Below are 27,330 nucleotides of genomic sequence, written 5' to 3'. Positions count from 1 at the left end.
GCATGGCAGGGTTTCTCTCACCTGGTGAAGGGCAGTCCCTCTGGTGGTGTTTCAGTCAAGTTACTGCATCACCAGGCTCTCAGTGTGAGGGTAAGCCAATGTTATTTGTTATGCTGTTAGAGCCACTCACGTTTCAGTCTCTTACTCTTTGGGTGAGGCCTGGGGCACGGTCTTGGGGTACAGTTGGTGAGGCCTCTGTGGGATGGAGCCCAAAGCAGCTGCCTGGCCTCCCTGCAGAGCCCCTGAGCAGTGGTGCCTCCTGGCTCTGTGCTCTGGGTGGTTTCTGGTTGCCTCCTGCTCTCCTCTCATCCTCCCAGGGGCTGGGCTGTGGTGGGCTGGTGGCCCTTGTGTCTGGGAGGCTTGGTGAGACCAAGAGGCTGGTGGAGTTCCAGCAGCAGTGGGGAGCTGCTGCAGAGTCCCAGGACATTGTGCTGGAGTTGTCCAGAGAAGCTGTGGCTGCCCTATCCCTGGAAGTTCCATGGCCAGGTTGAACAGGGTTTGGAGCACCCTGGTGTGGAGGAAAATGTAGAATGGGGAGAGAAATGAGATGGTGTTTAAGGTCCCTCCCAACCCAAACCAGTCTATAATTCTATCACATGTTGAGCCCAGAGATTTGTACACCCGTGGTGGGACATCCAACTCCATCCTTGGGGAAGCTGCCTGGGAGTTGCCTTGTAGATGAACCCAGAGAAGGGGGACAGGGGGCTTTGGCTGTGGCCTCCTGATGAACCCAGAGAAGGGGGACAGGATCCCTGATGAAGCCACAGGAGGGGGACAGGATCCCTGATGAACCCACAGAAGGGGGACAGGATCCGTGATGAAGCCACAGGAGGGGGACAGGGGGCTTTGGCTGTGGCCTCCTGTGAGGAGAGGCGGTGTGCAGGGAGGTGTGGCTGAACGGTACCACCTCTGCCTGAACTGCTGGGAGGTGACAGCCTGAGACAAATGAGTAATTGTTGTTGTTGCTCTTGGTATCAGATGACGTAGTTTACCCTCCAGCAAATCAGCTGAGAAACGGTGAGGCACTGAGTGAAGCAGGGAAATTATTTAGAAAGGTAATAAACCTTAGTGTAATATAAATATATTAGGGTAATGGATTTTATGTAGACAGGAATAGTGTCAGTGGTGTAGGTAGCACAGGGAGCCCTCCATGGCAGTTTACACCTGTGTATTTTAGTTCAAGGGAAAGAAACAAGAAACCTAAAGGTCAACTTCCACGAAGCTCAGCTGCTTTACTTCCCCCTCCATCCCAGCCGCTCGGTGCCTGCCCTGATGGGGTGCGGTGGGATCAGCGAGTCACGCCCTCGCCAAACCCAGTAGGAGCGGGGGGAGAGGCTGGAAACGCAAAAACGAGAGAATTGAGGGCGGAGAGATAGCCTGGTCTTGTAACAAGAGAGCAGGAGAGGCTCCGGGTGTCCCCGGGCAGCCCCTGCCGGGCTCGGCCCTCTCCCCTGCAGCCACCGGAGCCCAGGGCAGGTGGAGGTGATCCCGAGACACGAACTGCCCCCGGTACTCGCTGCTGCCTCGCCCCGCCGCGCTCCCGTGGTTAGCGCAGCATCACTCACGGCCCAGCCATGCCCCGGCATTTCCGCTGCTCATTCCCCGAGCAGCCCCAGCGCGGGGGAAACTGAGGCACGGTCAGGTGGGGCTGTGCCTCCTCCGTGTCAGCAGGCACAGCTGGGAACTCCTGGAAAGACAAGAGGGGAACAAATTCAATCACAAGCCAATGCCTGTGACTCCATAATGGAGGTTTGTGTGTCTCACACTTGCAGGCACAGCTGAGCCCTCCGTGGGCACATTTTTCCCACATGTGACACCACTCACAGCTGCTCTCCCAGCTCCTGTGCTGCTGGCAAAGCTCGGCTCAGGTGCTTCTGAAGGGGGGTTTATTGATAATTTTTTCCTTTTAATAACTACTATGCTCTTTGTCAGAAAATTTCATGTTCCTTGAAGTTAGGGGAATGTGGTGACATCTGAAAGGAAAATTTTATTCTAAAGCGTGTCTTGACATTTTCCTTCTCTCTTTTTAAATTTCCCTTTTAATAAAGGGAAAAGGAGGAAGGAGAACACACAGAATGCAGAGGAAGTGAGATTTCCCACCACAACAACAAAACTCTCCAAACCATTTTTTTAAAACCAAAACAATAGTCAAAAATATCAGAAAGCAAACTGTTGCAGTTTACCAAATATCTTTAGCTTACTTTTTTTTTTTTAACTGCTCTGAGTTTTAACTCCAGTGACTCCTCACACAAGTAGATAAGTGGAATGACTCTGGGGTGAGCAGGAAGGCAGGAATGTAAATACACATTTGACTGCAATGAGTAAAATCCTGCTGAATCTGGCATCACCAGGGGAATGATGGGTGCCCTGGCACTGCAGGCATTGAATACATTGAATTATAGAATCACAGACTGGTTTGGGAACTTAAAGATCATCTCATTCCACCTCCTGCCATGGGCAGGGACACATTCCACTATCTCCTAGGATGCTCCCACTCTGTCCAGCCTGGCCTTGGACACTGCCAGGGATCCAGGGGCAGCCACAGCTGCTCTGTGCCAGGGCCTCACCTCCCTCTAAGTAAAGCTCTTTCTTCCTAACATCCAATGTAACCCTTCTCTCTGTCAGTTTAAAACCACTGCCCCTTGTCTTGTCACTATCTACTCATATAAAAAGTTACTCTCCATTTTTAAATCCTCCTTAAGGTACTAGAAGGCTGTAATGGGGTCTTCTTGAAGCCTTCTCTTCTCCATGCTTCAGTTATATCCATGCAGTTACATTTTACAGACTGCTCTGCCCAGTGTAGCTGTGATCCAGGGGATGGATCAGTGCTGTGGGATCATTGCTGGCCATGACATGACAAGGGACCTTGTGTATCTTAGCACAAACCCTTGCAGTACTGTAGCTGTGCCTGGCTGCTTTTGTTCAGCTCTTGCTGCAGGAATCCTTTTTACTCACGTTGTGACCTTGGGCGAGCAACTTTGCTGTGCTTAAAATTAACTTCTCTGCAAACAAGGCACATAAATCTCCGTGTCAGGAGAATCTGTGGCATGGCACAAGGGACTCGGGTTTGGTGAAGGGTTTTTCCACCCTGAGTAGTCACATGTGTGGTATCCCTCTGGGGCAAGGGTGCCAGTGCTGCCCCAGAGATGGGGTGGCCCCAGTTGTGCCTCAAATCACGAACCTTTGGCCGGTTTCCATGGGGGAAGAGGGTTCAGTAAAATCTGCTGTAGCTCAGGGGTTTTTTCACCCCCCCCCCTCCTCCCTTCTCCTAATTTGTTTGGTTTTGCTGGCAGAGCTAAATAGGGGCTGCGGAGACTGATGAAAGAGGCTGCAGGCTCGTCTTACAAAATAAAAAGGCTGGAGCAAATTGGCGTGCTTAGCCTGGGAAAACAGCAGCTAAGGGCAGCACAAGGAGAGCGGCGTGCGGACAGATCCCAGGGTACGCCCTGCGGGAGGAGAGGAGCTGCAGAAAGCCTTGGCACAAGGCTGTTGCGTGTCTGTAGCCTGTGACTACACGCAGCAGCCTGGAAACAGAGGTAGCTCCTAAGCACAGGAGGAGGGAGGGCCAGGAAAGGTTTCCCAGCAGGAGCCCTGCGTGCCCGGGGCACACAAACTCCTTTGGTGCTGTGTGAGGGATTTCAGGCTGCCACAGCCCCACATACCCAGGGTGGTGTCACTGCGGGGCCGTGGGAGGATGTCTGTCTGTCCAGCCAGGTCCGGGCTGGGTGTGCTCTGCAGATAAACAGCTCCTTTTACACTTATTCATTCTGCCTGTGTACACAGCCTGCTCGCCAGCGGCCGGGAGGTGCCTTTTCCCGGCGCTGCCTTTGGTGTGGGTTTTACAGATGGTTTTTATTCAATCAGGCAGAGATGAGGGAGGAACATGGCAAAGGTATGAAGTGTGCTGGTCATTGCTGGCTTCCTGGGACACCCTGATCTTCACCCACAGATCCACAGAGAGTGTGGGGTCATCACCGACTCCTCAGTCCCAGGTTGCTGTCAGGTCCCTTGTACTTGCCTCTTACTGACACTTGAAGCACTGGGGTTATAAAAACAGGAGCAGGGAGAGGTGACAGCTGGGCCTGGAGAATTACAGAGAGGAAATGAGATTAGAGGGAGCAAGGATCACTGGCAGGCAAGATGGCCCCATGCTGGGCAGTCAGCTCCTTCCCTCGCAGCCCAACCCCACAACCAGTCCTTTCCCTCACAGCCTCACCCCACAACAGCTCCTTTCTCTCAGAACCTGAGCCCACAAGTGGTTTCTTCCCTCACAGCCTGACCCCACAAGTGATTCCTTCCCTCACAATCTGCTCCTTCCCTCAAAGCAGTCAGGGATCCACCAGCTTCTCTTTCCCTCACAGCCCAGCCTCACAGCCTGCTCCTTTCCCTCAGCCTGGCCGCACAATTGCCCCCTTCCCTCGGCACTCAGGGACCCACCCGCAGCCCCCGGCCCGTCCCGGCCGCCGCCTCGGGCCCGCCCCGCTCCCTCAGCGCGGCCGGGGCGGGGCGGGCGCAGGGCGGGCGCGGGGCGGTCCCGCCCGCCGGGGCAGGCACAGCGCGGGCCGCAGGTACGAGCGAGCGGAGAGGAGGAGAGCGGCCGGGCCGGCGCGGCCATGGGGAAGGTGCAGCTCTTCGAGATCCGCCTGGGCGACAGCCGCGTCGTCTACAGCCCCGGCGAGCCGCTGGCCGGCACCGTCACCGTGCGGCTCTCGGGCTCGCTGCAGTACCGAGGTGAGCCCGCGGCCTGCCGTGCCCTGCTGTGCCCGCGGGGCCACACGGCGGGGCGGATATCCCAGGGAGGGGTTCACGGGCTGACCTGACCCGCCGGGAGCCTTGGGGAGCGGCCGGGCTCCCTCCCCCGGCTCTGGGAACCGGCGGCTCCGGGGCTGCCCCATCGCTGCTGCCCCCGCTGCCATGCGGCGGCCGGGAGGGGCCGATGGGAGCAACCTGCTGGATTATTTCCTCCTCCGCTTCCTCCTCTTACTTTTTGCTCCTATCCCATAAATAAGGAAACATCCTCCCAACCCCCTTCCCAAAACAGCTCAGCGCGGGGCTGAGCCACAGCAGCCTCCGGAGCTGGCGGGTGCCCAGGGTGGCAGCGGGAGGTGGTGGAGGGGCTCGCCCGTCCTGCTTTCCCCGAGTCCTGCGGCTTCCCAGGGCTGCCGGCATCGCCCGAACCCCGAGCTTGGTGCCCCTGGGGCGGACGGAGCCCGAATGTGCTAGGGCAGGGGGATGGCAGGAGGTGGGCGATGTGCCGTGTCCCGGTGGGCGATGCCGTGTCCCGGTGGGCAGCACCCCTGCCTCGGCAGGAGAGGGGACATGGGCGCTGCTGTGTCCTGGCAGGAGCGGCACCCACCCAGGCTCGCAGGCACCGTCCGCAGCGAGCAGCCGTGCTGTAACATCTCGAATGAACTTGGGTGTTGTGGCTCTGCTGGTGTGGGAGATGTCCGCGGTGTGTACGAGGTGCTGAGAGTCCCCGCTGGGCAGCAGTGGTCTGGAGCAGGACGTGTTGGGCTGTGGGGTTGTTGTTGTTGCTCCACGCGAGGCTCAGACCATGGTGCCGTCCGTCAGGGCACAGGGATGGGGATGGGCTGCGGGGAAATGAGCGGCTGGGCTCGGATCATCCAAACTGGGAGCTTCCTCCCCCGCCTGGGAGAAGTCATTCGCATTTGCAAGTCAGCTTTGTGCTCAGCGCTGTGGAAATGTGAACCAATTTGCTGTTTTCCCTGAGGTCTTGCTTGCTTCTTGTGTGTGCATGCTGCTTCCTTTGTAACAAATTATTGGAGGGGGAAAAAAAGACCGAGTAATGTAAAATGCGAAGTCTCTGTTCAAGAGCTGTCAGCCTGCAATGATGGTGCCTATGCTTGTCTGTGCCTTGCTTTTGAGAGCACCTCTCCCAGTTGTCTGCAATAGCTTTTGGAAACTCCTGGTGGAAAAAAAAGTATCTAGGACATGTGTAAACTTGTAGCCTGTTTAGCTCCTGTCAGAGCAAAACAGTTGCAGATCCAGCGTTTATCTCAGTGGAGAGTACTCCCAGATGTACTTCCAGCAAAGATGTTTTATTGAAGTCTGGCTGACTTCCCTCCTCGGCCCATCCCATTGCCTTCCACCCATTCCTGAAGGTGCTTCTTGGGAGGGACAGGAGTTTGGCCTTGCAGGGTTTGGTGTGCTGGCCCCTTGTGCTGCCGGCTGGCCAAAGTTACTCGCTGCTGCCTCTACAACTCCCATTTGGAGAGGACCTGCCAGGTTCTGCTCTACACCAGCTCTCCTCTGCTTCCTGGTGGTGTTGTAGGGAAGGAGAAAAGTGTGTTGTTGTTCTAGACATTCCTTCTGCTTCCTTATTGGTTTGATTCTGAGAAGCATCAGGGTCTGCTGTTAAGTGTAGTTCCTGAACTCATGAAGGGTTTTGCTGTGGGATCTGGTGTTTGGGGTTAGTGCAGGGATTTTGGTAAGAGCTGGGGTAGCTGAGCTCTAGGAAAGCTGTCAGGAGCATCCAGCCAAAATCTGAGGTGGGCTCCATGTGGTTGATGCTTTTATTGTGCTAAGGTCACTGAGCAGCTCTTCTAGGCTGTTTCCTGTACAGTGGCTTCATGAGCTGGGGTAGAAACTTTCCATTACTCGTGTCAGAACTCACCCAGTTAAGTCACGTTTGGATGTGAAACCAACTTCTGCCAAGCACAAAGTGACTCTTTGTTGTGTGTTCTCCCTCCTGCTGTGTATCTCATGGTCTCTGGTGCTTAAACCCTCCACACTTGATCTCTTGGGCACCCTCTCCTTTCTGGATGGAGGAAATGTCTCACCCTCAGAGGAAGAGGCTCATGTAGCTGCTGAAACATCCTTTTGGTGTTCCAGCAGGTGACTATCTGCTGTAAGAGCTCTTAAAGGGACTTGTGAGCCCTGTTGAGCTCTGTGGGCTCAGCACTGGAGGGATCAGACAGCCCGACAGACTCTGGCTTCCTACTGGGCTGTGGGGAGAGCTGGGTGGCACCAACTCATCTTACATTGTACATATACCCCCCAACACACCTTCTGTGGCCAACTGTGACTTTCCAGGCTAATAAACTGCTTCCAGGAGAAGTCACAAAGTCCTCACCCCTGGTAGGTCTGGCCCACAGCCCCACAATTTGAATTTGGTGCTTTCCATTTCCTGAGCCCGGCGCGGTGACTCCTCAGTGCTTGGTGTGCGAGGTCACAGCCGGAACCAGCCTCTAGGTGACTCCTCACACGGTGACTTCTGGCTCTTGTAAATTACACCTTCTGAAAGGTGACAGTGCAAACAAACACAGCTCGTTGTGCCTTGCTAAAGACAGGAGAAATCCTGGGTCATGGGGCAGCGTGGCTGGGGACACACCTTTTGGGATCATTCATGTTCCCACTCAGACTGGCGTCAGTGCCAGCCCTGCTGACTGGCAGTGAGGGCTCTTCAGGAGCACATCTTCTTCAGCTGACCTTGCAGCAGCATCACAAACACTGACTGGTCCTGGTGACCCACGTGGGCCTTCTGAGGAGTCACACTTCTTCCTGTGCCTGTGCCAGGGTGAAGGACCTGCCCAGAAAACTTCTGAGCCTCAGGGGAGAGCGCTGATGGAAATGGAGAATTCCTTATCATTGTGCCTGGTTTGCTGGGTAAATCATCAAACGTGTGTGTACAAAGAATAATTAATCTTACAGGAAGCTTGTGCAGGGACAGCTGGAGATGGAGTTAATTTGTGGGGAAGGAGGAGGGAAGCCAGTTCACTTGGAGCAGGGCAGGCAGTCCTGGTTGCTGGCAGGAGCATGTGGGAACAAAGGCTTGTGCTGCCTGGAGATGCTGGAGCACTTTCCTCTCAACTCTGTGGCTTCCAGGGGCCATGTGGATTATTTTGGTCCTGCCTGTCGTTCAGTGAGGCTTCAACCAGCATAATGTTAAAATAACAGCCCTCTCTGCCAGGTCACCAAGAGCAAAGAAACAGCAAGTGCTTTCCTGGGCAGATTTCAGCACTTTGCTATTCCCCACTCTGTTATTTGGCTGTCCAGGTTTATGCAGGGATGAGTTGACTTTATAATCACTTCCTTGATCTACAAAGCTATAGACACAAGTACTCATGTTTGTTCATGCTCTAGAAATACAGATACATAATTCCCATTTCCACAGAGAGAAGAGCCCATGAATCATAATTTTCTTCTCTGATCTTAAATGTAGTAAATATTCTCCTATGGAGGACAGAGAAAGCTGGTGGGGAAGGGGGATGAAGAGCAGGGCTCTGAAATCCTGGGTCAGGTGTCCAAACTAAGGTAACTCCTGTTCCCTAGAAGGGCAGCAGGGAGAAATTTGGGTTTGATGGTTCTGACGTGTGTGTGACCTGTGCCCTTCCTGAGGGGAAGGGATGACACCAAAGGACTTTGTTGGCCATGATTCTCCTACCACTTGACCTCTGGTACAGTGGGAAACATTGTTCCTGCAGGAAGGCTCTGGCTTGGGAAAAGGTGGATTCAGTCCCTGCACAGGGGTCTGGCTCTCTCCTGTAAAGGAGGGTTGGAAATCCCTGTGTGGGCAGCAGGGATCCCTGGGTCACCTACTCACCATGGGGGCAGCAGGGACCCCATGGCTGGTCCTGCTTTGGGGGGCACTGTGGGGAGAGCTGAGCTAGGCCTCAGAGTTTGAAGGGCACTGTCCCTGCTGATCCTGGCAATGTCCCACGAGGTCCTTGAGCTGTCTGGTATCCACCAGCAGTGGTGGGTGCCAGGATGAGGCTCAGGAATGCTCAGGGATGGCTCTGCAGCATCACTCCCCCAGGCTGGATGGCTCCTGCTGGAGGGGAGCAGGATTAATTTTCTTTTCTCACTGTGTGAAGTGAGACAGCAGGGAGCTGTGTGGCCAAGTCTGTCTGAGGCTGGGGAACAAAAGAGGGATTTTTGCTCTCCTGGCTGGCTTGCTGGTAGAGCTGCAACTCCTCTGGAGTCAATAACTAATCACGAGCTGGGTTTGTGTCTCTGTTGCTGCAGTGAGCCGCTCTCCCCGCTCCTGCTCAGCTGAAAAACTGCTCGCTGCTTTCCTTGGCAGGGAGACGTGCCACAGCCTCCCATCCCTTGTTTAACAAAATGGGAGGACAAGTGGAGTGGAGTTCTGTCTGTCTGATTTGCTTCCAAGTGTGACAAACGGGGTGTGAGTGCTTATCCCTTCCCTGGAGCGGCGCAGAGCCGTCAGAGATGCAGCTTGTCTTTCTGGGCTGGAGTCAGGTAGGCGGCAGGGAGGCTCCCTGGCTGGGAGGAGGAAGCCTGTGGGTTTCCATCCCTCTCATCCCAAGGCAGCTCCCTGTCCCTGAGCAGCCAGGGAGGTGCATGGATGGGTGTGCTCCACTCGGAGCTATTGTGGAATGCTTTGTGCTGTAAGTCATCCCCAGGGAAGAAGTAGGTGTGTAGAAGACACAGAGCTGTCACTTGGCTTGGTGAAGTCTTGCTAGAGGCTCTCATGGCCAGTAAGAGGAGGATGGACATGTGGATCATCCTCTACTATCCAGAGAGGCTCTTCCAAGAGATGAAGGGAATGGGGTCATTGGGTTGTGCTGCAGACCTGTGCCAGAGCATAGAGAAAGATGCTCTGCCAGGCACAGGGGAAGGTCTTTTCCTTCTCCTGCCAGGCACAGAGGAAGGTCTTTTCCTTCTCCTGCTCAGGGCAGCTCCTCCTGAAGTGGCCTAGCAAATCTGTCACAGGCTGGGTTTGGTTTGGTGCCTCTTTTCTTGAGGGCTGATTGCTGAGATATCCAATGTGCAGCCTTTAGGCTACTGCTGTGACCTCTGGAATCTGGCAACAGGAATTGCTGTGGAAGTTAATTGCCTCTTTGTGCTGCTCTTAAAATCTGTCACTCTTCAAATCTCTCGTGCAGAAATGCAGAGTGCTTAGGAGAGGAGAAAATGAGCAAAGGACCAGACTGTTGCCAGTCAGCATATTTCTACAGTTGTGCCTGCATGTGCTCAGGATCCAAACCAGAGGTGAAATGGATCCACACCACAAAGGTGTTCAGGCTTCTGTCTGCTTGTGATGGCTTTTAAACAGCAACTCCCCATTCCCCACTCTCTCTATGGCAAATTAAAAGTAGGTGATGGGGTGCACAAGTCAGCTGGGACTGAGGTGTTTTGCTGTCCCTAAGTTTGTGGGTAGAGGCCTTTCACCCCAATGTGGGTACCTATGGCTGGGTGTTGCTCTGTGCAGAGGAATGGCCATAGCTTGAGTAAATTGTCACAGGTATATTGGGATCTTGAGATGCTGCATGATGGCAGTGGAGAGGATATGGGGTGTCCTAAGGTAAGTATTGAGCTGCTTTTGTCCCCCTCAACAAGATGAGGGTTGCAAGCTAGTGCCAACCTGGAATTATTTAGAGATATGGTTTAAAACCACCCTGATCTCTGAGCACCTTAATCTTTGTTAAAAACCGGAGTTTGTCAGATATCTGTAGCAAAATCTGTTTCCAAGAAGCATGAATCATTTCTGGAGCACTAATGCTCATGACTTCCCCTCCTTTGTTCTTGCTGACAGCACTCTGCTCTCTGACAGTCGTTCTGGCTCAGGCAGCTCAGACCAGAGGTAACAATGCTGCAGCAATTCACTGTCCATCCCTTCCCAAAACATCCTCCAGAATCCCAAATATTCCCTGCAATAAGAGTGGGATAAAACTGGATTGGAAGGTAACAGCTCTGGAGAGGAATGCTCAGTGTATGGGTAGAAATTGGAGCCTCCTCAATGGGGGTTATCAGCAGGGGTCTGAATGTCAGTGCCAGAGGTGCAGCTCAGGTCCCAGATGTTCCTTTTCTGTCTGCTTGGATCTCTGAGGAGCCCAGCCTGACCATGAGGACTCTCTTACCAACTTGTAGCACTCCCAGCACAGCGAGGATTTGTTATGTATCTGGTGCTCTGGTGATAACAAGAACATAAGTCGTCTTTCCAAACTGATGATCTTGCTATAAATAGAGAATCCAGCTGCTTGTGTTGAATGGCATCAAAGAAAATCATAGGAGCAGCTCTTCTGCTTAGTGAAGTGGATTCTGGCTGTTTTCTCTGAAGATGCTGGGCTTGGGAGATTTCTTGACAACTGAGATGTGCAAAAGCAGTGCAGGAGAGCTCAATGGGGAACCTTCAGCAGGGAGCAGGTGAGGCTGGGATCTCTCATCCTGGGCTTGGGTCTCTCATCCTGTGCTGGGATCTTCAGCAGGGAGCAGGTGAGGCTGGGATCTCTCATCCCATGCTGGGATCTCTCATCCCATGCTGGGATCTCTCATCCTGGGCTGGGATCTCTCATCCTGTGCTGGGATCTTCAGCAGGGAGCAGGTAAGGCTGGGATCTGTCATCCTGGGCTGGGATCTCTCATCCCATGCTGTGCCTTCCTGCCTCCCCAGCAAGAACCTGCCTGTGCTGGTATCCAGCCAGGATGAGGAGGCACTAAATGCAGGCTTGCTTTACTGCTTGTAAATAAGGCTCTTCAGGAAAAAACCTCCCCTTCTAGGAGGAGGGGAGCTGGCTGCTGGCTCTTGTTGGGAGCTGCAGCAGCACTAAATCATTTGGAGGTGTCTCAGCAGTTCTGTGTGCTGAGTTGGGAGTTCAGTGCCTGGAGTGCAGGAGGGCAGACCCTGATGTGGTTGCCTGACTCCTTGCTCCTGCCTCCTTTCCCTGTAAGTGGGCTCAAACCCCTCACACCAAAAATCTTGTTCCCAGGATGGCTGAGCAGTCCTGAGTGTGCTGCTTTAATCCTTCCCCTGCTGTGGAGGCAGGGGACTGCTCAGGACACTGGGTTGTGACAATCTGCTCTGTGCTGAGTCCTTGCAGCCCCAGGGGTGCCCAGCCTGTGACAGATCTTCTGCCCACCAGGTGCTGGGCTGACTTTGCTCCTCATCTGGAGAGTGGGTGATGGGGAATCAGTGCCCAGGAGCATCCCCTGAGCCCCAGGAGGGGATGGAGAAGTGTCATCTCTGCTGAACCTTACATCTGCAGGGCTGTCTGCTGCTGAGGCCAGGAGAGCTGTGCCTGGCTGTGTTGTGGGTGGCAGTGAGGGTCTCCCAAAATGAGCATCAGCCCACAGGATTTGTAGCCTTACCTCTTAGGAAAGGGTATCTGAGAGTGTCAGAAGAAAATGAGCGTGACTCAGTCCCACAGCAGAGCCTGGCCCACAGGAGCCCTGCTGCTCTGGAATTACAGTAAGCTTGTTAAGCATGAATTTCCAGAAGTCTTTGAAGCATTTATTTAGAAATAGTCTGAAAAGGGAGTAGGCTCTGGTGAATCAAGCCCTTTGTGGTGAGCAGGGAAACCTGATCAGTGCCTGTTTATCTCCTGCAGTGGCTGCTGCACCAGTGTGGAGGGAGATGCTCCATGGTGGGGGCAGAGGGGCTGTCTGGGCAAAGAGCTGTCAGACCTGCTGAGGCTGTGGGGAGAGTGGGGCAGGGCTGTGGGGTCACACAGAGGCGTGTTCCCAGGACAGAGGTGTGTTCCCAGCACATCAGAGAGCTCAGCTGCTCCTTTTCCATGGGAGTTGTTCTGCCAGTGAGGTGGGAAAAGGTGCCAGGCTTTGCACTTGCTGGGAAAGAACAATTGAGTTTGTTCATCAGTTTAAAGGAGTGTTTTTTTACATCAGCATCCAGCACATTCCCCCAGAACCTGCAGGGCTCTGTGGTAGGTTGTGGTGGAGTTTCTTCCTTTTTTAGACAGCCAAGTCAATTGTACCAGAATATCTTAACTCCTCTGGCCTAAAGTAGTGTTAAGTGCTGGGTGGAAACCTATTTCACTTTGGGCAAGCTATAAAAAAAATGACATTCCTCACTTCTGTTTTAGCACTGCTCAGTCTGAGGAAGGGTGGCTGTGGTCCCTGTCTGGCTGAAGTGCTGAGTGCTGGCAGGTCCTGGCATCCATCAGCATTCCTGTGAGCCAGGCTGAGCTGCTGATTCTGTTCCACTTGTCTGGCTGCATGTTGGGCATGTGGGACTTGCATTCCCTTCCCACGGGGCTGCTCTAGGGGCCAAGTGCTGAAGATTAAGATGCTCTGACTGCTTTTGTATGTACAGCCTTATTTCACTTTGAACAGGATAGCTTACTTAAATTCAGGGCTCACCAAATCCAGCTTATTACCTAGGTCCCCTGGGAAAGATGGAGTAAATTAAATCTACATTAAATTTATTAAAATCAATCTGTCTTGTGCAGGGGAGCATGAGTAAAACTTTTCTGGGCCCTAATGAGATCCTAAATATGAGATGTTCCTGTGCTGGCTGCCTGGAGCTTGGTCCCATCCCAGTCCATCCCTGAGAGCAACAGAGGCTGCATCCTCATGGATGGCCTGAACAGAAGTGAGCCTCAAATGCAGTTCTAGGAGGAGGGCAGGCTCTGCAGTCCCCAAACAGGTCACAGTTTCCCACTCTGAATTTCTGTCCAGACTAGCAGAATGGAAAGAAATCTTTTGAGATAAAAGTTGGCTTCACACCCTGGAGCAGTTGAAGCTCTGCATGAAATGTTGCCTCCATCTCTCCTCCAGCCTTCTGCTCCTCTGCAACCTCTCTGCTTTTCCCCTCCAGTGCTTGGAGGGATGGGTGGGAGAGGAGGAGGCTGTGAGTGCTGCCAGCGTGGCTCAGGTGGGTGGCTGGCATGGAGATATTCCTGGGAGATGTGAGATCTGCCTCTCTGTGCCAAGCAGTTTCTCACTGCTGTTTGATCTGGCTGTTCCCAGCCTGTCAGGGTGCCTGTGGCTGCCAGCCTGGCCTGGGAGGAGGAGGATGGTCCCTCAGCATGCTGGGGTGGGGCACAGCTGCTCTCCTTGCAGGAGTACCCGAGGAATGGCATCGCTGACCTGTGCCCTGGGTGTGGCACTCTGCTGGACTGTGCCACCTGTTTAGGATGGGATCAAAGTCTGGGCTCCCAAAACTGGTCTGAGGCACTGCCAGGACATGTCCAGCCTCTGCCCTGCCTGGCTGTTATGGTACAACCACCTCTGCCACTGTGGGCTCTCAAGCAGAGCAAGACCACTTCTCCCCTCCTGTTCCCCAGTCTGCCTCAGCACTGGGGCCTACATCAGTCTGGAGCTTAGAAAAAGTCCTAAACTTGTCCTGGTTTTGCAAGAGGCAGTATTGGAGAAAGGATTACCCCAGCATCCCCTTCTGGAGCATGTTTGGGGAGCAGTGAGGAGGTTGTAGCAGCACGGTGGGGTTGGGCTGAGGGGCTGCATGGGGTGAAGCCCCTCACTCAGGCCCTGAGTGCAGGTGCTGTGCTGTTTCATGCCTGTTGCTAAGGAGCTGCCTCTGGCACATCCGAGGCACAGACCTGGTGGCACGTGTTCATCCCCCTGCCACAGCCTGTGTGGCCTTGTTCTCTGCTGAGTTTTCCCCCTGCAGCCCAGTGTGTGCACAGCCAGGCTTGTTAAGTGTGCTCAGCTGAGGATTTAATTCCAGATGTTCGAGATGACCCCCTTCCTCTGAGGGCAGCCAGCGTGCTGATAAAACACTGTGATGCTATAAATAAACCTGTCTGCTCCACAAGGGAGAAAAACCTTTGGTTTGAGCAGGAGCTTGTTCTAAACAGGAGCCCAAGAGTTGGCTTTTTTGTCTCAGGATTTATGTTGACCCTTGGTTTTGGGGAGGAGCTGGAAAATGTGGGTTTTCCTGCTGCTCTCAGCCTGATGGAAGCAAATGCTCCTAATGGGGGGAACGATTGACCTACCTGGGAAAGGACTTAGAAGATTTTTTCTACTTTTCTGCAGGTCCACACCTGCCCAGTGCTGGAATGAGGCCATCCTTGTGTGTCCATACTGCTGCCCCTCCTCAGGCTGGGCTGAAATGATTAATGCACAGCAGAAATAATGGCTGTGGGTCACTTTGCCCCTGTGGCAGAGCTGTCACTCCCCTGGAGCTGCTACAGGTTGTTTTGAGGAGTTCTTTCAGCCTTCCTACAATGTGGGGTTCTTCAGGGGGTTCTGGGCTTCCTGCAGGTTGGGTGGGACACTCAGGTGTGTCCTCCTGCCTCAGCCTGGCACTGGACACACACAGACAGCCCTGTGGCCACAGCCAGGGCAACTGGCACTGCTTGGGATCACATCTGCTGAGCTTGGATTTGCAGGGTGTCTCTGCTGCCCTGAGAATCAGCACATTGAAAGGTCAGGGAGGGAAGTGTGGGGAGCAAAAAATGTGATTCTTAGAATGTGAGATGCAAAGTATAAAGCAGAAAAAATATACCTTGTGATGCTGAGTAACAGATCTGTGCCCAAAAGTATACAGCACAAAGAATAAAAAAAACCCCAAAAATAAATAAAGCATAATAATTCTAAAAAACCCACAAATAAATAAAGCATGATAATTCTAAAAAATAAATAAAAAATAGGGTGTGCCCTATTGCCACAGCCAGGGCAACAGGCACTGCTGGCTCTTGGGATCACATTTACTGAGCTTGGATTTGCAGGGCTGCCTCTGCTGCCCTGAGAATCAGCACATTGAAAGGTCAGGGAGGAAAAATATTATTCTTAGAATGTGAGATGCAAAGTATAAAGCAGAAAAAATATACCTTGTGATGCTGAGTAACAAATCTGTGCCCAAAAGTATATAGCACAAAGAATTAAAAAAAAAAAAGCATAATAATTCTAAAAAAACCCCAAAATAAAGCATAATAATTCTAAAAAATAATTTAATTGAACAATTTAAAGAGGATAGATCTTCAGAAATCATCAGTCTAAATGTGTCGTGTAAGAAACAGGATATTTGACAGTTAAGGATTTATTTTCAGGAACTTTCTTGGCACAAAAAAGGCATTAGGAACTGCTTGTAATATTGAGTTGACAGAAAAAATATATATTCAAGGAAATTAAAGGATTAATTGGTCTGAGAGTTTTTGAATGAAGTGGTGTAAAACTCAAAAAATACAAAGTTCATGTGAATTCTACACGTTCAGAAATGGAAAAAAAAAAAGTTCTAAAAGAGAGAGATCAGAAATAGTTTTTCTATTTGACATTCATGGATTCTTATGCATTGCAGTGAGGGGTTTGGCTGGTCCAACCCCTTGTAGGTGCAGAGGGCAAGTGCCAGCCTGGGGAAGGAATGGCTGAACAGCAGAGGTTGCTCTTGCTCCTGGGGGCTAAATGATGCTGAAGTTTGTGGGACAGAGAGGGGTCAGACACAGCAACCGCTCAGAATTTCACTGGGAGCCTGTCTGAGCCTCTGAGCAGAGCTTGTGATGGCTGTGGGAGGTGGGATGAGCCCCAAGGCACGGGGAGCAGCAGCCAAGTGCTCCAGGAGCTGCTGGTGCTGTGGGAGATGCTGCTCCCTGTGTGTCAGCTCCAGACAAGCCACTTCCCAGGGCCTGGCTACAGGCTTGGGTTTGATTTGAGATGGAAAGCACAGACTACACTTCTAGACAACTCCTCTCCTTCCATGTTAGGGGTCAGATCCCTTTCCTGCTCTGTGCTGGGTTCTTGTGAAGGAAGAAGACAAAAACCTCCCCAGACAATCCTTAACCTTGTGCCAAACCTGCTGCTGCCTCCAGCACTTGTTGTAAGCTCTGCTCTTGCCTCACTGGCTTGTGAAATACTCAAGACTATTTGTGTCTCAAGAACTGACAGGATGGACCCAGAAGGATGGGGACAGCTGAGATTTAATTAGGAGCTGTTGGTTTAATTAGTAGTGTCTCAATATATTCATGCATGAGGGACTTGTGTGTATCTCGTGAGTTCCCAGCCTTCCTGCTCAGTCCTTTCTGTCTGGAGCTGTTTGGGTGTGCTTCTGTATAAAGGCCATCAGTAGAAAAACCTCATCCTGCCCCTCTTGGTGTCCACTTCTCATGGAACTTTTCTAGGAATTAACCAGTCTGATAGTACAGATTACAAACTGAGAGTAACTTGCTCTGCCTGTGGGTCTTGCTCTCTCCCAGGCTTCCCATTTTCCCACTGCTGTCTGGGCCTGCTTGGCTGATAGTGTGGGGAACCTCAGACCCCTCATCTTCACACAGATGCAGGGTTGGAGGATCTCAGGGTGAATCCAAATTTGTGATCTTTGTGAACCCAGAGGTGTCACTCCAAGGTGGAGCAGTGGTGATTTGTGTTGAGGTGACATCCTGCTGCCCATCCTTCTGCCAAAACCAGGTCCCTACTGCCATGCTCTGGGGAGGGGCTGGGGCTCAGGGGGATCCTTCACCCCCTTCTCCCAAGGCTGCTCCTGCTCCCTGGGATGGAAAATGGTTCATTCCCAGCTCCTGGATGCTCTGAGTCCCTGCAGCTCTGGAGAGTCCCTGGCAGCTTGAGAGAATCTGTTAAAATCTGGTGATCACTGTCTGCCATGGCTCTGATGGAGAGCGATGAGGGAGGGGGGCTCTGCCTTCCTGTGGCTGGTTCCCATGAAATGAAGATTTCTCTGATGCACACTCACTTGATTCCCACAACTCCCACAGCACTTTCTCCTCCTCTGCTCCCTTGTTAGCTGCATCCAGGCATGCAGGAGTTTTCCAGAGGGTATCTGAGTCCCTGGGTGCCCTCTGATTCTGTCACTAAAGCATGCCCTGGTCCCTTGTGCTGTGTGGCTCTGCCATCCATCTCATCCCACGTGTGCAGGGCTGGGCCCCTCCTGCCCTGCAGCAGGGACAGCTGGAGCCTCTGGGTGCAGCAGACATGGCTGAGGCCACGTGGTGACCTGGGTGAGCTTCAGCTGGCAAAACCCCAGGCTGTGTGTAAATGCCATTTCAGTGCCATTTCAGAGCTCAGTTGCCAGCTCTTCATCTGTCCTCGCAGAGGAAAGGGAATGACAGGAGGGTCTGTTTGTCCTGCCTGAGCTGCTGCCAACTGCAACAGCCACCTCCAGCTGTGTCAGGTTGTGTCAGGGGCAGGGCAGATCAGGACAAGGTTCTGTCCCCAGAGGGTGCTGGCACTGCCCAGGCTGCCCAGGGAATGGGCACGGCCCCGAGGCTGCCAGAGCTCCAGGAGCCTTTGGGCAGCGCTGCCAGGGGTGCCCAGGGTGGGGCTGCTGGGGGGGCTGGGCAGGGACAGGGGCTGGGCTGGATGATCTTTGTGGGCTCCTTCCAGCTCAGGATATTTAATGATTCTACAAACTGGTTTTGCTGCTTCCCCTGCCCGACCTAGAAAATCCAAGCTGACCAAGATGCAGCAGCCTCTTCCCTCCCCCTCTGCCCATACCTGTTGTAGCAGGTGTGTGACACAGGTGGCACTTGAAAGTTCACTTGGGACTGGGGCTGAGTGCAGGGTGACCATTGAGCCTCCGCTGGCTCAGCACATGGCTGGATTTTGGAGGGGGGATGTGCACACACCCCATGCCCCTGGCAGAGGAGGGGATGTGTGTGCTGTCCTTTCCTCGTGCCCAAGGTGCCACACCAGCTCCCATTAGGAGGGCAACTCACTGGGTGAGGAGAAAAAGCAGTTTGAAATCTATGCCTGCTCTCCTTAAATCACCTTGGAAGGAGGCAGACGTGCCCAGCTCCTGGCATCTCTATTTTTACTTTGTGCAGAGATGGATATGGCTGAGCTGTCTCCTTTTATTTCCAGCGCTTGGCGCGTGCTGCAGCGCGTTGCTAAAGATGTGTCTGGCTGGATGTGGAGCTGCCCGCTTCCCTCAGTCCCTCAGTGACTCTGGGGTGAAGGGCTCTTGCCTTCTGCATGGCTTCATCATTCATTTCTTCTCTTTGCCTCCCCCTTCCCCTCCCCTTACAGTTTTTGGACTTTGTTTTTTTCCTGTATTTATTCAAATCAGCCTGGGTAAACAGGGAGCAGGAGGGAGGTGACTGGGGCCACTGGTAGCCCTGGAATCCAGAGGCATTTTTAATGGGTCTCTAATAACTGGAACTGGCCTATTCTGATGTACAAACTATTCTTATTTCCTCTGTCTGCAGCCTGGCACTTCCAGGATTTCCTTGGAAAGGCTCAGACTATGCATTTTGCTTCCTGACAGGCAGCCTGACAATCTCTGTGCTCAGGTGGCTCCATTGCAGCAGCTGTGATGGTGCTGGTTTTGCCAGGTCCATCATGACAGTGCCATTTTTGGGTTCCAGCTGCCCCCAGAGCCACATTCCTGAGCTGTGCTTGTCACACATCCCTGTCCCTCCTCCTGCTTGTGGGCAGGAGCCTGTACAAGAGCGAGCCAGGCAAGTCCCCAGTATCTCCCTCTGCTCATGGGATGCTCGTGGAGAGGCTGATTTTATGGTCTACTGCTCCAAAACCTGGTTAGGAGTGAGATGAATGGTTTGATCTGTTTAACCAGGCACCTCTGAAACCTCCCAGATAACCTGGCCCTGTAGCTGCCAGTCTTTCCTGCTCTGGGCATGAAATTGGGGGGCTCTGTGGCTTTCCTGGACAGCATCACCCACCCTGCAGGGGCCTGGGGGATGAGGTGGGTTGTGCAATCCCTGTGTCCAGCCACACTGTCAGCTGTGGGGCAATAGCTCAGAGCTATTGTCCACCCCATTTTTCCCCAGTGAGGTATGGGGAGTTCATGTGTCTGGAGCAGGTTGGAGAAGATGCTGTGTAACAAATCTCTGCCCTCTGAGCTGCTCCAAGGCTTGTCCCAAGTGTGGTGACTTGGTGTGCCTGGTGAGGGGACACTGGGGACTTTGGGGGTGTAGAGGGAAGGGGAGAGGGAAATTCCTTCAAACTTTTCAGCCTGAAATGCTGCTTTCTGTTGCTTGGGGTTGGAATGGCAACCCCAGGGTGAGTGATGGTCAGGGAATGTGGCTGGAGAGGGTTTGGTGGGGCTGAGGGACTGGAAACCCTCAGAGCCCCAGAGCAATGCCTCTGGGGACTGTCCCTCCCCTCTAGGCTGGCTGTGACCATGCAGTTTGGGATGTCAGTGGTTAATGGGGAAGCCTTGGAGCTGGCAGCTCCTGTGCTGGAAAACCCCTCAGCAAGCTGTAGAGGGAATTTTGGACATGGTCTGACTTTAGCCCTTGACCATGGCAGCAGGGCCCCAGCCAGGGCTGGCTCTGGGTGTCAGACTGCAAACCCACTGCCCCTGCCTGCTGAGCCTGTGTGCTGTGGGAAGGGAGCTGTGCCACAGCCTGGGTTCCTGAGCATCCCCACCCACCTGCCTCCCTGGAGCAGCAGAGCCTCCTCACCACAGTGCAGGATCAGGCTGCAATCAGAGCCTGTGGGCCCCTTATCTGGGCATTGAACAGATGGTGCTGATCTGTAAACTCCTGCTGTGCAGGGAGGCTGAGGGGGAGCCTGCTCAGGGGCTGTTGCTCCTGGAGGATGTGAATGTTCTCCAGTTTTTGGTTGGGCTTTTCTTGCTCACATCTCCTGTGTGAAAATGAGGGAATGGAGTGGGTGAGTCTGGGCTTGGTTTGACTGGATCCATCTGTGTTCTGTGGGCTAATTCAGAGTGGGACAGGCTTGTTGTGAGCCCAGAGATGTGGCAGTAGCTCCGAGCTTGGCACCAATGTGTAGATACACAGGACACCACCCTGCTAAAGCCTTTCCTGCTCCTGATGCTGAGGCCCGTCTGTGGCTTTGGCTCTGCCACCTGCCAACAGAGAGGATTGGATGTCACCTGGGGATGTGGGGAGGGCTCATTGTGATGGTTCACCTCAGGAGTTCACCTGTATCAGCTCAGGTGTGCTCTGTGCTGTGCTGGGGGAGTTCCCATCCCAGGCCATGCCATCCTGATCTTTGCCTGCCTTGCAAATGCTGAAGCACATCCCAGACACAAGGCAGTGATGTGTCAGCCTCGCTGCTCTATTGATGTTGGATGATGAGAGTTGGCATTTGGAGCTGCTTATCCTTTGTCCTTGAGTGTAGAACAACACTTGGACTGCAAGGGGCTCTTCATCTCACAGTCATCATCAGCTGTGGGGGTATGGCAGGAGATCTGAGGGGGAGGCTGTTCTTCCTTGTGGGGTTACAGACTTTGAGCCCTGAGGAGCTCATTCCACCTGTCTGCATGACCCCCGGGCTGTGACTGGGGTATGAACTATGAGCTGCCCCTGCAGAGAGGGCTGGTTTTGGGGTCTTCTCACCTTGTCCTGGGTCAGTCACTTTGGCCTTTGGGGTCTTCTCACCTTGTCCTGGGTCAGTCACTTTGGCCAGGCAGGTGCTCTGGAGAGCCTTTTGAGGTGCTTGCAAGCAGCAATAACATCCAGCCCTCAGTGTTTGGGTTGGTGGGTGGAGGTGTTGATATCAACAGGGCTGAGGACATTTGAGGAGGGGAGAGCTCCTAAGCCACACAAACTGGCCACCTGCCTCCCAGGGAGATGCTTCCTGTGGATGCAGCTGGAACACAGGAGAGCTGATGGGTCAAACAGGCAAAGAGTCTGTCTGGTGGATCCTGTCACCTTTCTGCCAGCAGAACTATTCACCTGGCCACTGGGGTAAGGGACTTCTGTGGGCTCCAGCTCTTGCAAAACCTGATGGGATTCAGGTGGGAGGTGTTGAGACTGGGACAGCCCTGAGGGCTCTGTTTGTGCCATGATGGGTCTGCCTGTGTCCTCCCTGTGTGGGGGCAGCAGTGCAGATCATCTCTTGCTGTGCAGCAAGGCCAGTCTGTCACGTTTGTCTGTCTCTGTGGTCCAGTGTCGACATCAGAATCTAATTTCAACCTGCTGAGTATTGGCCAAGACTAACTGAAAATGTCTGTGGGGAGCTCCTCTGAGAGCTGCAGGCTGAGCTCTTGGGGTGACTTTCTCCAGGCAAGGCACAAACATAGCTCAAATTACTGTCCTTGCTTTTGGGAGGGTCAGATGGCCCCTCTGGTGCTTCCAGACCTTGCTGTGTGGCTTTGCTGAGCCCTGTGTCTCCAACAGAGGAGGAAACCACTCCCTTAGAACTGCTGGCTGGCTGGGAAGTGATGTGTGCATGGACATTTTGGAGGTCCTGATGCAGGACAAGTGTTAATGGCAAAGTATTTTTGCTGCAAGACATTAAAGCTGAACCCATGAGCAGGCTCCCAGGGGCTGGGAATGCCCTCTGAGGGTGACAGGGCTGTGAAATCAAGCAATCAAACAAGCAGCAGAGCTTGTTCAGGCTGCACTGGGGGGTTCAGCTCTCTGCTGCTGCTTCAGACAGGGCTCTTTGAAGCCCTTGTTCAGCTGCTGAATGGGCTTGTGCCAAACATGTCTGTCCTCCCAGGGATGGTGAGACCCTCAATGGGATGCCAGGCTCCCTCCTCCCAGGCATGGTGAGACCCTCAATGGGATGCTTGGCTCCTTGTGGGGTGGCAGCAGCAGCAGAGTCCTTGGCTGCTCATCCCTGTCTGGACAGTGACACCCAAGGCTTCTGCTCTCAGCCGGAGTGCCAAGGCTGGTGCACGTTTTGGGAGGGAACACTGCTGCATTTGGGAGAGAGGTTTGTCTGTCAGGGAGCTGCAGTCGCTGCTGCTAAGGGCTTCCTCAGTGCAAGGAAACCAGCTTGAGGGTTTCAAAGGTGGTAGTACCTAGAAATAGCACTGGGGTAGCAGGGAGTGCTCAGTTGTGCTGGGAGTGCTGGAAAACCCACTTTGGGAATGAAAGCATGGCCTGATTCCTCTGCTCCAATTTCCCACCATGTGAGTGTTTTCATGAGCACTGCTCCTGCACAGTGCAGTACCTGAGGCAGGTCTGAGCCTGAGCTTTTGCTTTCTCCCAGTGCTGACGTGTGTTCTGTCTCTCCACAGCCATCAAGGTGAGCTGCATTGGATCCTGTGGGGTGTCCAACAAGATCAATGACACAGCCTGGACTGTGGAGGAGCAGTACTTCAACAGCACGCTGTCCCTGGCAGACAAAGGTATGGTCCCCAAAGGCCTGGTGCAGATCTGAGTTCAGAGAAGCTTTACAGAAACACATCACCAAGATTTCAGCATCCCCTCAATGTGAAAAACCCCTCACAGGCTGCCTTGGCCTGTGCACAGAGCATGGGAGCCAGGGTTAGACACTACAAGAGCTTAGCAGGAGCTGTGCAGGGAAGGATCCTGAGCAGAACTTGGCAGCCACCCTGCAAACACTGCTGGCATTCTCTGGCCTGGTCTGCCTGAAGCAGAGCTGTCACAGGGACTGCTCCCTGTCTCAAGCTCTGTGGGTTCACCCTGGTCTTTTTGAAGCAGAGCTGTCACAGGGACTCCCTGTCTCAATTCTCTGTGAATTCACCTGTGACCGTGTTCACAGGGGTCTCAGGTTGAGGGAAGAGATGAGGATCTGACTCCATGTTTCAAAAGGCTTGATTTATTATTTTATGACATATATTACATTTAAAGTATACTAAAAGAATAGAAGAAAGGATTTCATCAGAAGGCTGGCTAAGAATGGAATAGGAAGGAATGATAACAAAGGTTTGTTTCTTTGGACTCTCTGTCCAAGCCAGCTGACTGTGATTGGCCATTAATTAGAAACAACCAACGTGGGCCAATCACAGATGCACCTGTTGCATTCCACAGCAGCAGATAATCATTGTTTACATTTTGTTCTTGAGGCTTCTCAGATTCTCAGGAGGAAAAATCCTAAAAAAAATGATTTTTCATAAAACATGTCTGCAACGTTCACCCTGCTCTGCTTCCCACATGTGTTTATGGTGCTCACACAAGACTGATCAAAGCTGGTCAGCAGAAGCCAGTGGTTTGCTGTGAAAGGGGGTGTGGATGTGTCACTTGTGCTCCAGGAGAAGCTCTGGGAGCGTGGCAGGATCAGCCTAGGGCAGTTACCCCTGCTCCCAGTGAGATGGACAGAGATAGTGATGGGGTTGTATTGTCCTGTGGGTAAAGCGACACCAGAGCCTCTGGGGGATCTGGGCCTGAATGAATGCTGTCTTTCTGCTGATAAATAGGTCAGCCTTACCACAAATAATTCATGCTGTGCCCTGGCTCCTGTTGAAATCAAGATGTGCCAGTATTCACCTGCTGAAGGCAGTGGCTGTAGCAGGAACATGGCAAAAGCCCAGGGTAGCAGGAGCTCAGCCCTCTGATGCTGTTTTGTCAAGTAACAGGAAACGGGTAAAACTGAAATGGCAGTTTCTGCTAGCTCAGCAATTTCCCAAGCAGAGCTTTCAGCATCGAGGGGAGACTGAGCTCATTCTTGCAGCAACTGGTGAGAGGGCTGCTGGCTCTCAGGTCCCTGCCAGGGGAGATAGTTGGGTGGCTGGCTCTTGGCTCTCAGCCTGGGGGCTGCAGTCAGAGATAAACTGCCTGGGAGGGCAATGGGAACCATTCCTGCCTGATTCTGGATGTGCTGAGCACAGAGAGCCCAGCTGTGGTGTCAGGGTGGGGGTACAGTCCCAGGGGTCTGTAAGGTGCTGCACACCATTGGGCTTATGTGGTGGTGTTCCCAGGGGTCCCAGGATGAGGGAAGAGACAAGGATCTGACTCCATGTTTCAGAAGGCTTGATTTATTATTTTATGATATATATTATATTAAAACTATACTAAAAGAATAGAAGAAAGGATTTCATCAGAAGGCCAGCTAAGAATAGAAAAAGAATAACAAAAGCTTGTGTCTGACTGAGACAGCCCAGACAGCTGGGCTGTGATTGGCCATTAATTAGAAACAACCACATGAGACCAATCCCAGATGCACCTGTTGCATTCCACAGCAGCAGATAACCATTGTTTCCATTTTGTTCCTGAGGCTTCTCAGCTTCTCAGGAGAAAAAATTCTAAGGAAAGGATTTTTCATAAAACATGTCTGTGGCAGACTTAGATGAATTAGGAGATGAAGGCTGCAACTGAGTGTGGACTTGTGGAGAGGTTTAAACCTGCAACTGCACTGAGAAATGCTCCTTCCAACTTTTGTTTCTAATATTTCATGATTGGAGGGAGAGCTGTGATCTTGTGGTCAGATCTGTGTGCTGGGCAAGCTGGGCAGGAAGGTGGAGTGGGAAGAGGTGGGTGTGCTGTTTGTGGGGCTTGCAGCCTCTGAAAACTTTGATAGCTGCTTTGGCAGTCAGTTCTTGTGAGGCTGCCCTTGGGAGCCATCCCCTTGATTACTAGGACTAGAGTGAACTGGGAAGGATGGACAGAAAAACCTTGTGCTGAAGTGTGCCCTTTGAAGGCCTGTGACATCCAAATGGGGCCAAAATTTGGTAGTCCCAGTTCTTGAAGTGTTTATGGGAAACCCTGATCTTTTGGCTGTTGGTTTTCTGGGACCCAGACTCCTGTACACCTCTCTGTCACCCACTGGTATCACAGGCTCTGCCAGCCTTGAGCAGAGCCTGGGGCTGGCAGCAGGGCTGGGCTGCGGGCTCTGCCCTGGAGCTGCTCACAGAGCCTGGGCTGTGAGTGGCACTGAAGGGGCAGCTGATGTCTCCAGAGCTGCCACAGCTGCAGGCAGTGAGGCAAGAAACAGCAGTGCCTGGTTTACCTTAGGTGTAGGGAATTGAAGGGAAATTCTGCCCCTGTGGAGTTGTGGGATTGGAAACTGAGGTGTTGTGGTGCTGTTCCTGTCCTGCCTTGCAGAGCTGCAGTGAGATCATGAGGAAAGCCCAGCCCAGGTATCAGCAGCTGGTCTGGAGCAGTGTGCTGGGTACTCACAGTCACTGACTCTGCTCTTCAGCTTTTTGTGTCCATAAAGTTGTGTGGACCCAGGTGCTGAGAGCTCTCAGCCTGATTCCCAGCAGAGGGGGAGAGGGTGGGCAGTCCCTGTGTGCGTGGGATTGCAGCCATGGGGGATTTGCCCTTCATGCTCAGGAATTACTGCCCTGGACTTGCAGGTTTGTCCCATGTCTGCACCCAGGCAGGACAGCTGGGCCCTGGGAGGGTGGAGGGGAGCAGTGGGATGGAGATGGGACAGTGTCCATGCTGCCTTTAGATCCGAGTCCCCCAGCAGAGATGGCTTTGAAGCTGACCCTGGCATTTGCTGTGCTGGCTTGCAGGGATGTGGAACAAAAGCCCTGGGGGCTGGCACTGCTCCAGCCTGCAGCACAGGGACAGAGAGAGAGAGAGAGCTGTCTGCTGTCACAGCCCTCCCTGTGTGTGTCTGGGCTGCTCCTCCACCTCCCTGCCTCTGTGTCTGCCTGCCTGTCTGTCTGTCTGCCTCCTTGAGGGGCTGCTGGCAGCAGTGTCCTGGCACAGCTCAGCCCTGCAGGGCTGTTGGGGGAGCCCTCCATGGCCTGGTGCAGGCAGAGCCTCGGTGCTGACTCAGCCATGGCATTTTTAGGCTTTCCAGGAATAGCTCTCAGCTGCCCTGACCTCTCCTGAAAAAGCATGAAGGAGCTCCAGACAGATGGAGTGTCCCACGTGGGTGTTCCCTGGGTGCCTCCCTGCAGGGCTGACCCAGCTGGGAGGGGAAACTGAGGCAGGCTGGCCTGCAGGCTCTTGGGCTGTGGGGTGGGGAGGTCACTGATGGTGGTGGCAGGAGCCCAGGGTGAGATGGGGGAGTTGGAAGCATTTCCAAGCAAGGGCTCCTACAGGAGCTGCTGGCCCACAGTGCCAGCACACAGCACCAGCAGCCACCCATGACACAGCACCACAAGCAAAGGTTACTGGTGGCATCTGGTGTGGTCCTGCAGGAGAATAAAAACTGTCAGAGCTCAGTGCATCCCTCCAGGTGTCCAGAGTTGCTGACGACCCCCGCGGGGACTCAGAGACCCTGGCACACAGCCCAAAACACCTGTGGGTTTCATTATGACCCCTGGAGCAAGTTACCAGCTTTGTATGAGGACCTGAAAGTCACAAAAGTTTAAATAGTATAATAACAAAATGATCACAGGGTGAAAATGTAGATTTTAGGATTTTTGGTATGGGGATTATGGAGACAAGATGGAGGAACTTGGGCGTGCCCAGCCTTTTTTCTTCTTCTTCTTCTCCATTTTCTGCAGTGCTGTTGGCACTTTGGGATTGGTTTAGAGTAGAAGTGCACTGTCAAACACAGGTGATGGGTATTGGGAATTAAGTGTAAATATGTTATACGTAGTTTGTAGTATAAAAGGACAACACAGAGTGCCTATGGCTGCCCTGCTGAGCAGAAAGAAAACTTTATAGATAAGAACTAATAAACTACTTCCAGACCAAAAACTGAAGAGCTCTGACTCATTCTTCAGACACACGGGCTGAAGCAGAGACATCCTGCACATCTTAACAGCAGCAATTAACAACAACAACCCAAGAAAAATCCATGCAAACCCCCCAGGGTGGATCCCTGCCTGTCACTCCAGGTGTGGGCTGGCTGTGCCCACCTTCTCCCACCACAAAGCAAACAGCAGAAAGGGAGGGTGGGACTGTGGGAGGCCCTGGTGCCAGGTGGAGGGGCTGCCTGCCTGCCATGCCCCCAGAGGCCTTGTCCACACTGGGGATGTCACCGCTGAAAATGAGTTGGGGAAGGGAGGAATTTGCTTCTGCCTGAGAGGATTCTTCTGTTCCTGCCTTGCCCCCACTACAGAAATGCTGTTACTTCTTGTTTTTGAACAAGTGCCTTTAAAAAAAGGTAAGGAGGAGCAGCA

At 53.0% G+C, this 27,330-nt stretch overlaps 1 protein-coding gene across 1 annotated transcript in view; it reads left to right on the top strand.

Moving 5' to 3' along the window:
* Window positions 1–4,574: 4,574 nt before the first annotated feature.
* ARRDC1 (arrestin domain containing 1) overlaps window positions 4,575–27,330 on the top strand; it is a 38,664-nt gene continuing 15,908 nt past the window's right edge. Inside the window, exons 1-2 of the mRNA XM_058818361.1 lie at window positions 4,575–4,731; window positions 22,582–22,692. Of these exons, the coding sequence (XP_058674344.1) occupies window positions 4,614–4,731; window positions 22,582–22,692 (229 nt within the window). The 5' untranslated portion in view covers window positions 4,575–4,613. The remainder of the gene's footprint in view (window positions 4,732–22,581; window positions 22,693–27,330) is intronic.

The sequence above is a fragment of the Ammospiza caudacuta genome, chromosome 21, assembly GCF_027887145.1.
Source record: "Ammospiza caudacuta isolate bAmmCau1 chromosome 21, bAmmCau1.pri, whole genome shotgun sequence".
NCBI classification, from domain to species: Eukaryota; Metazoa; Chordata; class Aves; order Passeriformes; family Passerellidae; genus Ammospiza; species Ammospiza caudacuta.
Note: the sequence above shows the minus strand (reverse complement) of the source record. Positions and strands in the feature narration are given on the sequence as shown.